At 36.6% G+C, this 17,778-nt stretch overlaps 2 protein-coding genes across 2 annotated transcripts; both read right to left on the bottom strand.

Annotated features, from left to right (window-relative positions):
• Nucleotides 1-2,610: 2,610 nt before the first annotated feature.
• On the bottom strand, nucleotides 2,611-7,374 carry LOC122077798 (aspartyl protease family protein At5g10770-like). Its single transcript, XM_042643670.1, has 2 exons — nucleotides 7,147-7,374; nucleotides 2,611-4,128 (listed from the first exon to the last, which is right to left on the bottom strand). Exons 1-2 carry the CDS (start codon nucleotides 7,241-7,243, stop codon nucleotides 2,837-2,839), a joined length of 1,389 nt encoding a protein of 462 aa, XP_042499604.1. The 5' UTR covers nucleotides 7,244-7,374; the 3' UTR covers nucleotides 2,611-2,836.
• A 3,766-nt stretch (nucleotides 7,375-11,140) lies between these two features.
• Nucleotides 11,141-17,352, bottom strand: LOC122078803. Its single transcript, XM_042644939.1, has 3 exons — nucleotides 17,186-17,352; nucleotides 11,741-11,992; nucleotides 11,141-11,625 (listed from the first exon to the last, which is right to left on the bottom strand). Exons 2-3 carry the CDS (start codon nucleotides 11,990-11,992, stop codon nucleotides 11,383-11,385), a joined length of 495 nt encoding a protein of 164 aa, XP_042500873.1. The 5' UTR covers nucleotides 17,186-17,352; the 3' UTR covers nucleotides 11,141-11,382.
• Between the last annotated feature and the right edge of the window lie 426 nt (nucleotides 17,353-17,778).

Genomic DNA, 17,778 nt, shown 5'->3' with positions numbered 1-17,778 from the left:
TTTTTAAGGGAAGAGTGAAGAAGAAGGCCCTCTTACCTGTGATGGATAATGTGAAGGGGCGGTTGGTTGGATGGAAAGGAAATCTGTTATCTATGCCGGGGAGGGCAAAATTAGTTCGCTCAGTCATCTCAGACATTCCCAATCATAGCTTTGCTATATACTTGTGGCCATCCTCTCTTCTCGCAATGATGGAGAGGTGGATGAGGAACTTTATTTGGACAGGTGATGTGGATTCAGTAAAAAAAAATTTACTGTCAAGTGGGATAGTCTCTGCAAGCCTAAGGAGGAAAAGGGCTGGGTATCAAGAAGCTCAAAGACACAAACATGGCAATGCTGAGCAAGCTATTATGGAGATCAAAGCATAACAATATGGTTGCTAGCTCCTTTCTAAAGGCTAGCTTTGTTAAGAAAAATGGTTGCTTTCACAAAGGAAGTTACTCTTCTTCTATTTCCCTGGGCATGAAGAAGGTTTGAAGTTTCGTGGAAGATCACGAAAGATGGATAATTGGCAACAAAAATCTGGCAAATTTCTGGAAGGATAAGTGGTGCGGACCTAAGTCTATGCTGGATGAGCTATAGCAAACGGACATATCTTCTCTGCGCTTTACTGCCAGGGTGGGCGATTTTATCAGAAATGGAGAATGGGCTCTGCCACAGGTGTCATCGGAGGTGCTGGAAAATATATTTTCATACATTCACGAGGTAAAGCTTCCCACATTGAGAGTGGATGACCTGTGTATTTGGAACTTAATGCCCTTGGGTCAATTTTCTACTGCCTCGGCATGGGAGGAGATTAAAAGTAAAAGCACGAAAGTGGCCTAGCTTTCGCTGGTGTGGCGGAAAGGCCTTCCACCTAGGTTCTCTACCCTAGCATGGTGATTGGCCCATGAGAAACTCCCTATGGAAGATCAAGTAAAACATAAGGGGGTTTTCCTTGCTTCCAAATTCATGAGAAACTCCCTATGGAAGATCAAGTAAAACATAAGGGGGTTTTCCTTGCTTCCAAATTTGTTCTCTGTAAACAAGCGGAAGATAGTGCTGATCATATTTTTCTTTGTTGTGTTTTCTCGTCTTCAATATGGAAAAAGTTTGCAGATTGTTTTGGAGTTGGATGGCAGCATCCGTAGTCGATTGAAGGTATGATTATGTGGTGGAAAGGCAAGGCCAGAGGCCTAAACCTGAAAAATCCTTGGCTCATGGGGTTTTCAATCCTAGCAGCTAATATTTGGTGGGAAAGGAAAGAAGATTTCACGAGGACTCAACTAGGATTGATTGACAGATTTTTGAATTTGCTCATCAAGAGCTTGTTCTGTGCCTAGGCCACTCGAAAGGGGAAGTGAAATCTCCTAATGATGTTATATGCTGCAGACGACTGGGATTGCCTGTGGAAAACGTTAGCTCCCTGGGAAACCCAGGAAGGGCAAGTGTAGGGGGTATTGCCCAAGATAGTGAGGGGCAGGTTCATGACTCCTTTAGCATTTTTTTGGGCACTAAAAAGATTTATGAGGTTGAATTTGAAGCGGTGATGGAAGGGGTTCTGATAGCCAAGGCGCCGAGGCAAGAGGTCTGTGGATTGAATTTGATTCGGGTGCTATGGTAGCTACAGTTCAGAGCAATCGTTTTCCATGGTTTATTCTCCAAAAATGGTAATTTTCCCTCCCTTTCTTGGAGTCTATTCCCTGGAAGATCTCGCACTGCTTTCGTGAAGCTAATCCTTTTGTGGATTTCCTTGCTAAGAAGGCTTCCAAATCTGGCATTTCAGAATTCTCGGTGTCCTTCCCGAGACACATTGCTGAAGATTTGGAAAATGATGTATTGGATAGGCATCGATTTCGATTCTATTAGGGTGTTGTTTTTTCTCTTTACTGATGGCCATGCCGAAGGTGGAGAGTTTTAAGTTGCCCTAGTGGTTTCGGCATGTCTTTGTTCTCTCTGGATGTTTTTATTTCTTCCTCTATTTTTAATAAATTCATCTTCTAGCAAAAAAAAAAAAAAAATTTATTAAGACACTGTTCGCGACTGATCAGCATACAAATTCAGAGAGATAAAAGGAGTGTCCTCCCAAAACAAAGAGTGATGAAGCCTCGCATCCCTTGTAGCAAATGCATCAGCTACACTGTTAGCTTCTCTAAGAGAATAAAATAAAGAGATAGTACTGAAATTACAACTCAATATAAGACAATAATTAATGATAGATCGAACTCTCCAAGGAGCTGCAGTAATATAATGGTTGAGTAGATTTACAACAAGGAGGTTGTCACTCTCAATAACGATGTTGGAGAATCCATGTTGAAGCGCTATAATCAAAGCCATAGAGAGAGCCTCTGCGACGATTGTGAAGTTCCATATGATCCCATAGAAAAACCAAGCAAAAAGAGAGAAGATAAAGTCCTCCAAACTCCACCAATTCTAGCATTCCCGGGATTACCCTAACTCGCCTCATTGACATTAAATTTCACCTGATTTTGGAGAGGGGGATTCCATTTGATAAATCTACCCTACGTAGAGACTGATACATTGCACACATCTTCATGTTCATATGGGTATATATATACCTTCTGACACACTCCAAAACATTCTATAAATATAAGAGGCCAGTTAAAACAAAGCTAAGACCAAAAGAAAAGCTTGTTTTTCACTTAATTTTATTAAAATTGAACATCAATAACAAATATATATATATATATATATATATATATAATCCTTACCATTACTTTAAAAATACAAATAAAGGAAAATTAAATAAATAAAACTTGCTTAATGGCACATTAATTCAAGCTCCCATACTCGAGAAATTTATTATGGCCAGTGATAATTAAACATTAATTTGAACTAATCATCTACACCCACCAGCTGCAAATCCAATTCTTGAATTAGTAACATCATAAGCAACATTAAACGTTTCTTGCTGACGGTTCCCAATAATTGCAATCCCACTTGCACCAGAGCTACCCGCAAAGGCTAAACAGCTCACCCCATTATCCACATCTAACATTACATTTTGAGCACTTAGCTTCATTTCAGCCCCTCTAAGATAGATCAATCGGACCTCAGGAATAGCATTCCCTAGAGAAGCAACAGTTCCCTTGTAACAAGTATCCAGTAAAGAATATGCTGGGGCCCGCGTATACTTTGACAATGCCTTTACAATTGAGCCTTTTAGAGCCGTATATACGGTCACAGGCAAACGTGAGATTACGGTTCCGGAGTCAATTATGGTAGCAGTCTTGTATGCAGATCCGGGTACCTGTAGAAGTTGACCCGATACGGTTATACCCACTAACCGCAAGAAGTATAATGTCGGATCGTGTGAGTTGGTAAGCATTGGGGTGAACGTATACATAGATGGATTAAATGATCCAATGGATAATGACCCGACGGATCCGGATGTGGGTAAGCAGTATGAGAATGCGTATCCGTATTTGGTGGATAATTGACCAAGCATAGAGAGCTTGTTCCGGGCAAGACCCACGAGCCCCGCGGATTGTCCAAATAAGCCTTCATTGTCCTCTCCACACCCGTATACAAATCCGGGTACAGTTTGTGATGGAGCTAAGGTCAATTTATCACTACTTAGGTACCCGACTGAAAACGAACTGTCACCATAGCTTGCTGCATATATACACAAATTGGAAGCACTGCATGAGGGTGCATTGAGAGTGGCCACTTCAAGGCTGTCGCATTCTGTAGTGGCACAAGACAAGTAGTGATGTGTCTTTGATGTCTTTGGATCAAAGGTGGTGCCTACTTGGCGATGACAATAGACAGAGCAAGGCTGACATTGGAGCCAGGTGAAGGAACTACCAGTGTCAATGACCATGGCATAGTATTTGCTAGGGGTGCCAAGACCAATAAAGGAATAGTAGTTTCCTGTTCCAATGGGCATTCCAGGTCTCAATGGAATGCTAACTGAATTTGGGTTCAACTTACCTGATAATTTTGATTTGGAAGATTTGGTTTTGTGGTTTTTGGTTAACCTAGAATTGAGGGCTTCGATTCGTGTTTCGTCGCGATCGAGGATATCGGAGAATGACAATGGTGAGGGTGATGCCAGATGAGAGCAAGGACCATGAACATGGTGTAAGGGTAGGTGTAGACCAGAGTTGCTGAGATTGTGAACCTGATGCCCTGCGGAATATGTAAGGGAAAGATATTAAGACGCAAGAGCTTTAACATATTGTATGTACTAAAAAAAAAACTTATTATAAGAAAATTAATGAGAGAAAAAAAAATTACATGCTAGAAAAAGTACATTAGAGTCCAATGGCTCTGATTGATTGTAAAGCAATTAAAGGGAAGGGAAGTATATTACCTCATTCAATACGATCATATAAATTACTTAAATTTATTATCATATTCAGTAATGATTTATTTGATTTTGTATAATGTAACTGAAAGAATAGATGAAACACCTGACCAAACGATTTTTAAATGATGAAAAATCATGTTATAACTATGGTTGGTGAAAAGTAAATTGAAACCTTATTTTTTCACCTTTTTGAAAATAACATTTTTCTCACAAAGAGAGTAAATTTTGGCATTTCACTCATTCAATTAAAAAGTCATTTTTTATCCTTTTGTTAAATATTTTTAGGGAATATGACAAGTGCCAATCAAAAGGGAGTTGCAACTTTTGAGTTCATCATTTTGATTACAACAAGGTGCATTCTTAATAATACTGACACGTTTTAAGGTGTCAAATAATTTGTACTCTTTTTTTTTTTTTGAATAAAAAATATTATCGTATCATTTTTTATATATATACTTGAAAAATAAATTATATAATAATAAGTTTTAATAATGATATAATGATAAATCACTTTCATATTAATTTTAAACTCTATTTTATCCACGACATAAAGCAAAAAGCAATCAAAAGGGTATCAAGTTTTAAAGACACCAAGAGAGGTGTTAATTAGACATTCACTTAAATAAATGTGATATATGGGAACTTTATGTATTTTTCTTTATACTCTTGCAAGCTTTGGAAACTTAGCAATAGAAGGAAATGGCCCACAAGAGAAAGATTGATTAATTATATGCTTTATAGAATAGTGCAAGACTACCAACTTGGAAGGTCGGCACATAATGCCAAAATCTTAGACGGCTCACAAGGACATCTATCTACCATATAGTTGAGGCTATCCAATCTATTAATTACATGAAAATGAACTTGTTTATGTGGTATTTAACTTTTCTAATTGTATGGAAACTGATAAGGCTGAATGCTAAATAGATACATGAATAGATTAGATCTTCATCATTGGATTTGATTTATGGCATTGGCAATCTTGTGTTCAGAACTAATCACCCCTAGAACTGTTGCTTTGTGGTGTGTAGTTATATCTAACAGTCCAAGTTTGGCCTTGTCATCTGAGATTGAGTCCACCCGAAGCCTGTCCAAAAATTTCAGGGCAGGGTGAGCTAGGGTTGGGGTTACTGGGGCCTAGGTTGGCTAGGCAAGGCAAAGATGAGCCCTTGGGTTGGGCCCTCTGTTAGTTAAAATGGGAACGGCAAAAAAACATTGTTCGGTACGGGCATGTTTTAAACGGATCAAAACGTGAACGGGACGGTAAAAAATACGGTCAAATACGGTAAAAAATAAAAAACGGATGATACGTGTTTTAAACGTTTATATTTAAATAATACGGTGTCAAAAAAAGGGCAATATATAGACATAAATTGGCATAATAATTCTCTAAATACCTAGATAACAATCAAAACAAATAGCCCCGTTTTAAACGTTTATATTTTTTAAAATCCGTTTTTTTACTGTCAAAAAAACGGGATGGCGTTTAAAACGACAAAAAAACTTCAAACAGCCCCGTTCTTGTTTTTTACCGACTTTCTGTGAAAAATTCGACAAACGACGTTTAAAACAGAAAAAAAACAGGACGACGTTTTAAACACGTTTTAAACGCGAATAAATTAACTAGGGTTGGGCCCCTCCCAATATTCAAGCTCATATCAGCAAAGCTTTTGTTATGTTGTTTTTGGGGGAGAGAAAAAGGTGCAAGCAGCATAACAACAATAGGGCATCATTTCAAAGGGTGAAAAAGAGATGAACACAACATCTGTTAACATGCATACACGTGGCCCTATGCCCAACCATTTTCTCACTTTATATAACAAAATTATTGGAGAGAGAGAGAGTTGTACTTATCTAGGACAAAAGCTTTTATGCATGATGGTAAACGGACATAGTAGTGTTGAATAGGGAGGGAGAGGGATGTGTTGTTACACTTCTACCCTTAGCCCCATCATGACTGAAAAGTAATTACGTACACGGTCATGCATAAAAATTGGGTCCTCTACTCTTTTGTTCAATAAGATAAGAAATAAAGTGTGCCTTTATTGAACTGGGATAATTCAAGGTGTTCAAGTACATATCATCTTCCAGTGAATTGGTATGAAAACATGAGTATTAGAAAAGTTTCAAATTTTTGACATATTTTACAAGAAAATCTTTCAAATAAATATTCATAATCTTTTTATTTTTTTCTTGTCGAAGAAATAAGTATGCATATATAATCAATAATAAAAATAAATAAATGATTGGTTAATAATATACACTTTATAGAATTTGTATTTAAAAGAAGAGGGTTGGGCATGACCCTAGCTTTAGATAAACTAGTGAATGGTAGACACATGTGAAAGAGAGGCAATCATGAGTAGTGGATCTTCTCTCTAGAAGAGGGGAGAGGGAGAGATGCAGTTATACACCCCCACCCCACCCACCCGCCCCCCCTAAAAAAAAGAAAAATACTGTCCAGCCTTTTCCTTTAAATTATTAAATGGGATATCAAAGCTTGGAGTCTCATAGAACAATTCAAAAAAAAAAAAATCTTGAAAAGTAGAAACCATGTGAAGAAACTGCAACTTCAAGAAAAGATTAGCAGAAGAGAACGATTACAGATGCATCGACTATGAGAGAGAGAGAGAGAGAGAGAGAGTCATCCAACTAAAATAAAGGAGGGGATACAGAAAGAAGAAAGTAACAACCAGAAGCCAGTTAAAGGAAGAACAAGTACTACCAAACCTAGAAAGAGAGACTTAATAAGATTAGAATCATCCATTAAGGTTAACAAGTAACGAGAGTCAAATAACCAAATAACAAAAAATAGAGCTAAAGATTCAGAAACCTACCTTGAAATTCCTTGAAGCATGTCTTGTGACTGGTATCTTCCTCAAGAGAAGATGCTATGGCAAGAAGAGAGAAAACAACAAGGAAGACCAACTCCATCTCTCACAGAAACTTAGAAGTGAATGATTAAAAAAACTGATCCTAATTCATTATAAATAGATGGATAGTAAATCCTGAATCCAATAATAGATGTAGACAGTAGAGACCCACAGTTTTTGGATAGTAAAGATTTTAGATTTCTCTATCTGATCCTTCCAGCTCTGTTAGTGTACTTAAGAAGAACTAGGAGAGATTTTTTTATTTATTTATTTATTTATTTTTTTTTTTTTTTAATGTTTATTTTGGGAAAATGGCAGTAAAGTACTAAGGTCTATATCAGGTTGATTATTAAAAAGTTACTGTGGATTGATAACATGCACACCTAACCCGGGCTCCATCCTTGTGGGTGGGTTTAAGTCATGGTCCAATGTGAAGTTTCTTCAACATCATTATTAAAGCTAACTGTACAATTGTGAAATGTAACAACCCCTAGGAACAAAGACATACATGGATCTGGTACAGTCTCATGATCCATGATCCGATAAAGTTCATTTGATCAGTTATGGCCTGGGTCCTTGGGATACTGGATATGTTAGCTTATAATTTGGATTTACAAAGCACTACCCAAACATGTGCTGGGCCTTAAAATGTTAATGGAAGAGATACCTTACTGATATAAAAAGGAACTCATTGTTTTCAAGATCTCTCTACTGAAAATTATCCATACAAGAATATTATCAGTATTAAATGGATATTAAGGAATCCAAATTTGTTTAGCATCCGTATCAGTTTAGGGATATTCATATCTGGTTAGAGATATCCAGATCTGAATTCAGATAATCTGTAATATAATTTATCCGATTCAAATAGATATCCAGTTAATATTAAAAAATTAAGTAGTTAATGATCTTGAGGACAGTTTCTAGAGAATGAAGAGAAGAGCTAAGAAAACTAAGAAAGATGGACTAAGAATGAATTGTATATGCTAAGGAAGGAAGGTCTAGGTTACACAAGTCAAGGGTGTAAACGGATAGTTGAAAATCCTGATTCAATTCGAACATGTGTGTATATCCAGCCATGGGATATCTGGATCTGGTCACATTTGATCTATAGTCAATCCATTTACATCTCTAATAAGGGTCATCCATTATAGGGTAAAAATAATGAGAAAAGAACGCTCCCTAGTCACACACCCATGTGCCATTGTAGGGGCCAATGAAAGGATGCACATGAACATAAACAAGGGGTGGGATTTTGGCTATCGCATAAGTGGCATATCATTTTGGCATCCTCTGTATCTAAGGGCAAGGCCACGCGGCAAGGGAGCATTCATTTCCCCTATAAACAAAATGGGATAATGTCGCTGCAATCTTTGGTGTTTTGCTCATCTCTTCACTTCCTTACTTGTCTTTCCCTACAAGGAATGAATATTAAGTGGTTATCAAACAATGCTCCAACTAGGGGTGTCAATCGATCGGGCCAATCTGGTTTCGATCGGGCTTAATCGGGCTTGAAAACTTTCAAAGGCTGCACCATGTCTGCCCATTTAACTAATCGGGCTTAGTTATTGAGGGCATGGTATGCTTTATATTCGATCGGTCGGCCTCAGTCTATAATCGGGCTACTTTAATCGGGCTTTAGTCTGGCCTTAACCGGGCTATGGACATGTTTAATGTTAAACGGGCTTTAATCGGTTTTTAAACAGGCCCTCTTTAAAATGTGCTCTTATATTTCAATCCACTCATGCAAGCCCAAAAAATTTACAATAAATCAATAAATGATACCAAATATAACCATTATTTAAAATGTGAACATGTCTTTACTTTTTAGTTTTTACTCTTTAATTTGGGGGGGTTAAAATAGGTATTCTACAATCGTTGAAGGGTCGGGCCAGGCTGTGCACAATAGGCTAGTCTCGGTAGGGTGTTTATTAGTCGGTCTTGGTCGGGCACCCGACAGTCCAAGTAGTAGGACTGAGACCGACTGTTTATAAATGGGTCGGACTCAATCCCGACACGTTTAATAAACAGTCCAGGCTGGGCCGGTCTATAAACAATCGGTTTCGATCGATTTAGTTGGGTCGGGCCACGAATTGACACCCTTAGCTCCAACCCAACCCGACCCGTTTTTCTTCTTTTTAAGTATACTTTAATAAACATGCTTGGATATTAAAGGAGGTGAGGTGCGTTTAGTTGCCATATTAATCTCCTATGGCCAGTGGACTGTGACATCGATGGGAGCATAGTTGATGTTAACAGTGATTTTTAATCATGAGTGAGGACAGGCATGATGGGGTACTAACGTGCTCTCATGTCCAAACAAACTGGTTTCCATCATGTAAAGACGAATGCTACCATGTGAAGATGAAGGACCGTTAACGTTATTTGGGGAAATGAAAGCTCTTAGTCGGACGGCTCCTGTCTCAGAATGGGCTTGATGAGGTGGTGTATATGAGCATCGAAAGGGATGGATTTTTTGAATTTTAAAGAGATAATGAAATCATTTCACCACCCTCGAAGGAAGGGACGTGATCATGAAGCATTCATTTTTTTTTTCTCAAAATATTGTTATGATACTGGTTGAAATGGATCACAATATAAGAATCTAGGTAGGGACACTGAGTAGAATATGAGAGAAGAAATCATGGAGAGAGGAATCTCCATGTGGACGGTTCTTGTGCAAGCAATGGGAATAAGCTTTTATCCTTTTCAATCTTGCTCTAACACATACGTAATTGAATGATATGACATTGGCTAATAATTCAAAAAGAGAGAATTGATGGATGGAGACATGGAAGTTTTTACGAGGGTTTGGCTGTAAGTATGTCATTGTCGAGGTTAAAAGGTCATAGGGATCACGTGGATAGGGGTGAACAGGGCGGGTTGGGCTGTGAGTCCTCTTAGCTCGGCTCAAGCCCAATCCACACCAGAGGTTAGGCTGAGTTATTTCAGTACAGGCCCAATTGTGCCGAGCTCAATCCAGCTCAGCTTGGCCCGGCCCTAATTGATTTTGATAAGGCAGTGTTGGGTTGGGTTGGTTGGCTCTAATTGGCCTTGATTTTCGTTCAGGTTTGATTGATTCTGATTGACCTTAGGTAACCCTTTTATTTATCATTTATATCTTTGTATGTACTAAAAATAGAAGAAAAATGAGACATCATCAACATCTATGTTCCCAAATATAATCCTAAAGGTTTGAATCCGGACAAGTAATATATAATAATTAATACATAGTTATATATAATCAGGGTCTGGCTGGTCGGGTCATGCTGTCCCCAAACCTTGAAATCCCAACTCAGGCCCACCTTACAAAGTACGTACTGAAAAGCCTAGCCAGGTCCTATTAGGGGGCGTTTGGTTCGAATTATTCATCGGATCAGATCCCATGGAATATGGATTCTGGATCTAACTCAAATGAATGAGTTTCTTTGGAATCATTTCAACTCGTTAAAAAAACTGTTTGGTTACCTGATTCTACTGGCCAGATTCTAAGTGGAAAACTGTTTGGTTACCCTGATTCTGTCACTTGATTCTAAGTGAAAACTGTTTGGTTACCCTGATTCTGGGCATTGATTCTGAGTGTAAAACTGTTTGGTTACCTTTGAGTCTTTGAACCCATGTTCTGTTGAAAAAAAAAATTCCCACAAACAAAACCTAAAAATACAATTTGGTCCACACATGTACTTTATTTTTAATTTTTTTTTCCTTTTCTTTTTTATGGTAATATGTTAAAAAAAAAAAAGTGTAACCCTAAACCTTTAAGTCTAATACTGTAGTGCAGTAATTTATTTTTTTTATTTTTTTATTTTTATTTGTATTTTTTTTTGTAAATTGAAGAGGCCAAAAAGAAGAACATTACAAGACATGATTGTATTGTAGTTCATGTAATCGAAATAGGTATCGTGTACCATATAATTCAGATCTGAAAATTGCCCAAACCAGCGGATGATTTGGTTTATGGAGATATATATGCTTCAAAGTGTTTATAAACAACAGTCTCCAAGCAAGAAGCCAGTAATATAGGTCCTTAGGACCAAATGAGAGAAGAAGCACGTAAATACTCGAATATAGTACTGAGTCCATCCAGGTACTAGTAAATGCTAATTAAGTCTTTCTATGAAAAAAAAAAAATAGATAATGAACTCAATATCATTACAATGGCTTCAGACTTTTCTTTCTAAAAAGTTCCAAAAAAGTTCATCATACATTTTTGTTTAAATCAAGCTTCTTGACTACGTCAAGAACATCTCTCAACATCCTCATATGACCCTCAGATTCTTTTATTGCACCGTTCAAGTATCCTTTGATATAGTCTGATGAAGGGGAAGGAGATGATGAAGTTGATGTTTCTGAGCATATGGACCTAGGTGGAGTCTGGTAAGTATCACAACTTGGGCTTGAACTTGATATCCATTCAAACATTCCACAACCTTTGTTTTCAACCTATAAAGCAAATATAATCATTTCATAAGAATACAAGAAAATAAACATTCAAATCTTAAACATCTGAAAAAAGTTTACAAAATTAAATTAAACAAAAAATTTAAAAAATTCATACCCCAGTTGATTGTGGACAGCACCAAAAATATCGACCATAATTTGCACTTGTTTTCGCAGTTCTGACCTTACATTGACCGTTCCCACAGTCACACATCTTAAGATGATCAACCCACATGAAGAAGTGACAATTCATTGAACATTTAAAAAATTTCCTTCCAACATGTGACCCTGACTTAGAAGTGAAAACTGAGCAACCTTTCCCACAGTAATCACACTTTGCAATATCACAAGCGGATATATTCGATGTCATCTGTAAGTTAACACAAACATTTTCAATAGTCTATATGCATAGAAAATACTATTAAGTACACCCTCCATCTGAGTGTGATGGACAAAAAATAGGAGACTTCAATGGCACATAAACCAAATAAATTGGCTTCTTATGCGCTCCCTATATATACCATACCAAATAAACCAAAATATAAATGAACAAATAAGAATGATGTTGTCCATATTTAAACCTTGAAATCATTCAGATAGAAACATATGAAGTACCCATTGTCTTAACCTGTCTTAATACTACATTTAATCCATTGTCACAGACTTAACATAAACCAAAAAGTTACTTAAACCAAACAGATACATTTTCTTGCTCAATAAAACCATTGTCGGATATCCATCCAAACACTTACTTTTATCACCTCAATTCTTCTCAATCTCTGGCAAGTACATCTCAAGCAGATTTCGCCTATCTTCTACTTTTGTTCCCAAGAAGATAATGACAGAATTCCGCTTGGCCATGAAATATTCCTTGGCCTTAAACTTTTGTTGAAAATTGAGGTCTGGAATGGCATCAACAGCATCTATAATGGCTCTCCCAAATTCAGTCTGAGATTCACTCATTACCATCTTCTCGATTGAGTTAGCAATCTGTTTCAATGGACTTACCACCTTTTCAGCTACACCCTTCTTCCTCTTTTCTCTGCCACTATTGACGGACCCACAAGGTCTTCCTCGCGAACGGCTGGTACTACCAATGGGAGTGGAAGGAACACTTTCTTCTTCTTCAATATGTTCATAGTGAACACCATCATTGTTCCCTATTCCCTCAACATGAGTACCTGTCACATCCATCATAACTTCAGTGGCAGCTTCAGAGGGGACTGTTGAATCATTCCCAATTGCCATCTCTTTCCTTAGCAAAGCTCCAACTTCAAGGTGAATTGGGAGCACACTATGTTCCTTCCAATACTTTTGTTCTTTTTTCTAGCAATATAAAGGACAATGTCAATGTGCTTATGTTGTAAGTAAGAAACAAAAAACACACAATTATATAGAAAGAACAATTTAAAGAATCCCATTATACCCTATAATCATTCCAGAAGTGTTGAGGAGCATCAAATCTCAATTCAGATGCATTCCAACCCAATCCACTTTGCTTCTGTAGGTCACTCAATGCTCTAAGTCTTTGCTTCCAAATCCGGAAGTGGTTTCTCACTTGTTCACAGTCGTAACTAGTAAAAAATTTCTCCTTCAGTTGGTTGGCAATTGCAATGAACTGCTCATTTTTCAGTCCATTATCTCCACCCTTACCACTCTTGTACTGCTTCAATACACACTCCAACATGTAATGAGAAACGGCGCTAGGCCATGAAGCAATGTCCCGTGACCTACTATTAGAATCTCCTGTTGGTTCCATCACATCAAAACTAACAAAATACACCATATACAATGTGAGTATATTTCATTAATACCAAGCAATCATTAACACTTACTACTTGGGAAATTCATAAACCTAATAGTTGCTTAATAAAGATAATAGTCCACATACATGCATCCCACAGCACAAATTTGACACCAAGCAAGAAGCCCAATTACTAATTGAGAGATCCATAAACCTTGTAGTGCAATTTATATAATAGTCCACATACATGCATCCCACAACAAAAAAAATTTAAATCAAGCAATAATAACAATTACTAAATATTGGAATCCATATACCTAATATTGCAATTTAGATAATAGTCCACATACTACAATAAAATCTGCTTCCAAGTATGTTTATACAGTCATCCCAAACCATGCAAAATAAAAAAAAAATTTAAATTTGTCCACATCAAAATTTACATTCCAAATTGCAATATTATCAATAACAAATATTCTAGTTCTTCAATACTCAATCTGAGTTGGACAAATCGGCTGCAACCCAATCAGCCCACATATGGTCAGCAATTTGTTCTCGAAATAGATCCCAATCACCAATCTCCAGCGCATGATCCTCGTCATCAGAACTATCATCTTCAACATCATCGTTTACTTGGTGAGAAGTGGATTGGGTACTAGTACTAGCTTCTTCAACCTCTTCATCCTCTTCATCAAGCCATCGTTCTTCTTCTTCAACATTATTCTGTGTAAGAATGTGGTTATGCAACAACACACATGCCAACACAATTCTCGCTTGTGTTTTGAAAGGATATTCTGGCTGGTTTTTCAGGATCTTGAATCTTGACTTCAGGAGGCCAAATGAACGTTCAATCACATTTCTTAATTGTGAATGTCTCAGGTTAAACAATTCCTTTTTATCAGTTGGTGACTGATCAATATTTCTCCACTCCTTAAGATGATATCGAACGTTTCGATATGGACGTAAGAACCCCTGTTGGTTAGCATACCCAGCATCAACGAGATAATATTTACCTCGTGGCAGCACCAATTTTCCGTCGCCGTCTCTATGTAATGCATTGTCTAAGATTCGAGCATCTGATGCTGATCCTTCCCAACCAGAAAGAATATAAGTATATTTCATGTCAAAGTCACAGGCAGCAAGGATATTTTGGGAAATATCACCCTTCCTATCACGGAACCTCGGATGGTCGCTTAAATGCACCCACGCAAGGATATGGGACCCATCTATGGCTCCGATGCAGTCCTTGAAATAAGGGTAAAATCTTCCTTCATTATTTGTTATCCGATGATGCACTGCGACACTTGGAGGTTTCAATAGTATCGGGTACAATTTAATGATTGCTCCCAATACAATGTTAAAGTACCTACTGACAGTCTCACCAGAATGTCCAAACTTGTGTGCAATGACGCGATTTTTAACATTGTGTCCTACTGTATGTAGAAACATAATTAGTTGTTCATTCACTTGCACAGATCTGCTATCCCTCAGTAGACCCTTCTCCCTAATCAAATGACTTAAACTAAAAAAAAGCCCTCTTGCTTAATCTTATTTGTTCTCGACATGTTTTATCAGTGTGACCGATAATTCTCTCTGTTTCAGTAATACCACGCAGGGGTTCACAATGGTATGGCTCTTTCTTCAGATATTTTTTTATATACTGATCGACTGCTATAACAACAGCAGTCGCTGCAAAGATTATGATTTTCCTTCGCCTCCTGTAGCCTTCATCAAACTCTATTGTAAAAGTAAATCTACATTCAAATTGAAAAAATAATAAATTGGTGCCATACAAATTTGGAAATGGTACTCATATTGTCTTCTACTCACCTATCTTGGAATCACTATACAAATTTGGAAATCAAGTTTTCAAATGCAATTCATGTTTGATGTAGAACAAAAAATTAAAAGATTCACACATGACAGAAGATAGGGGACTCTTCCTAAATCGTAACAGACATCAAGAGCTCATGTAATGGGGTAAAAAGAAGCAATGGCAAAGAAAAAACAAATTGTTACTGAGTACCCACGGGAAGGTTGTGAGATTCAACCTTTTTTTCTGCTTCCATAACATACCATGTCAGATATTCATCTGTTTACATGACCCAAAAAACAGAACATGAAACCAAAATTCATGGGATTCATATTACTAGAAATAAACAAATAGAATCATAGTAATATGAGCAGATAATTTTATGGGATTCATATTACTTATAAGAAATTGACTGAACTCATTTCTAAGTTTGTTTTTTCAAACCAGTTCTGATATCTTAAATAATTTTATGTGTTGATTTTTTTTCATATCAGTTTTGATATCTTAAATAATAGTTTTGCTCAATGATGTTATACTATATTATTAATATAAAAGGTATTATTAAAAGTAGTAGTTTTTCACTATCAAGCCTAAAGGTCTTGAACATATATAACGACAAAGATCAACCAAAAGGAATATTGCTCAGAACAAGTAAGAAAGTTATCTGTGTTGGTTAATTCATCGAGAATACCCAACCTGTGTCATTACTGAATCTACAACCTGCAAATCTGATTGCTTGGCAGTAACCAAAATCTGGAACTCAACACATCCAATCACCAATTCATGGCTGTTTCAGAGGTATTTATATTTCTTCTTTTGGTACAACACTGATTGATATTTTTGTTTCTGAATTATTTATATTACCATCCAAAAGGGATTATTTTGAGTGTCAGTATCAGTTTTATGCCTGTTGGTGTTTGTAAAATTATCAGAAACCAAATTTGGAAAGAGGAAAAACATGAAACTGCTTTTTCCCTGTATGGGATGATGTTTAATTCTCTAATGGCAAATGCTTCTTTTAGACCAGAACAAGGAAAGTTAAGAGTAGTTATTCTTCTTCTTCTTTTTTATTTTTTTAATTCCAATCCTGTGATGTGTTGCTCTGTCAGAGATGAAGTTCAGTAGGGGTAGTTTGTAATTCAAGTTGGGGGCATCGAATGGCAGAACATTTGTTATTCATTCAGTAAGGAAAATGTTGGTGTAATGATAAGAAATAAGAAACCTTTCTTCCTCTTAGATTTCTGCTTGCATATTCCCGTGTTCCCTCTGTTCTAAAATGATAAAAGATATTGGAAATGATAAAAGACCTGCCCAAGACAGCTCTGCTCTGTTCTGTTTTCTTCCCCCAACATTACCTTCACTCTTTTATTTATTGCTTTGCCGAGCAGAACTTTTCAAAATATTTGTTTTCAAGAGAAACTTAGCCAAAAATAATAGTACACCTAAAAATAACTAAATAACAATAAATTAAAAAATAATAATAATAAATAAAATAAAGCTAGTACATAATTAGTGCAAATATTTCATTCTCGACACCAGAAAGTGATCTTAGAGGTTTCCCACCAAAAAAAAATATAAACTATTACCAAAGACAAAATCTTAGTAAACTTATATAAGAACCTATAAAAATAATTAAAAAATAATATTCTTGGCTTAATATTGATAACAGAAGATTCACATTGGGAAATTATTCAAGTTCAGTTTTGAATTTTCTCAGGGTAAAAATTGTGGCTTTTGGAAAAAGAAAGATTCTACACAAACATCATGAATTGAAGAAGTTTTACTTGTCCTGAATCATCCTGATACAAAAGTGAAATATATTCTTTGAATTAAAATATCTGTTGCTCCAATGCTAGTATCAAAAGGTATACCTAAAAAGGGTGTTGCAGCTGTTTAAAATATTAAAACAAATGAAGAAAACATTCTATAAAATATAAGCATTACTTGAAAATGGGGGAAAGGATATAAATGGACAAAGTAAGAGTTATTTGAAACAAGGCTAATACCAAGTATCCTCTTAATGCAGTTTGAATCTTGATAGCAGCCACTTCCTCCTTTGATTTACCAGAGAACCGAGCCGCAGTTGTGAGACGAACAATCTCGGCTGCAGCCTGAGCAGCAGCAACTGCAGCCTCAGCTGCCGCAGCAGTGGCAAGGGCAACAGAATAAGCATGTTTGTAAAATTATCAGAAACCTTTCTTCCTCTAAGAGGGTACATTTGTTATTCATTCAGTAAGGAAAATGTTGGTGTAATGTGGAATAATTTTGGAACCGTCTCATATTCATTCATTCATCAGAAGAAGAAGAAAAACTGAAACCGTATTTACATTACAGTAAGAACACGGTTCCAAAGAAGAGTATTTACATTACAGTAAGAACACGGTTCCAAAGAAGAAAAAAATCACATAAATGTCGAAATCTAACCTTAAATCAAGCTTCGATTCTAGTTCTTCAAACCTTGGAGTCGATCGTCTGATTTGGAAATAGGGTAAACCCTAGATATGAAGTTACAACCTGAAAAATAGAAACCGAACTTCAATAATCCTAATAAAACACAAATGAAGCTCAAGAATACAAAGAAAAATACAAATAAGAGGGG

The sequence above is a fragment of the Macadamia integrifolia genome, chromosome 5 (assembly GCF_013358625.1).
Source record: "Macadamia integrifolia cultivar HAES 741 chromosome 5, SCU_Mint_v3, whole genome shotgun sequence".
In the NCBI taxonomy this organism is placed as follows: domain Eukaryota; kingdom Viridiplantae; phylum Streptophyta; class Magnoliopsida; order Proteales; family Proteaceae; genus Macadamia; species Macadamia integrifolia.
The sequence above is the reverse complement of the archived record's forward strand: the minus strand, read 5'-3'. Positions and strand labels throughout refer to the sequence as shown.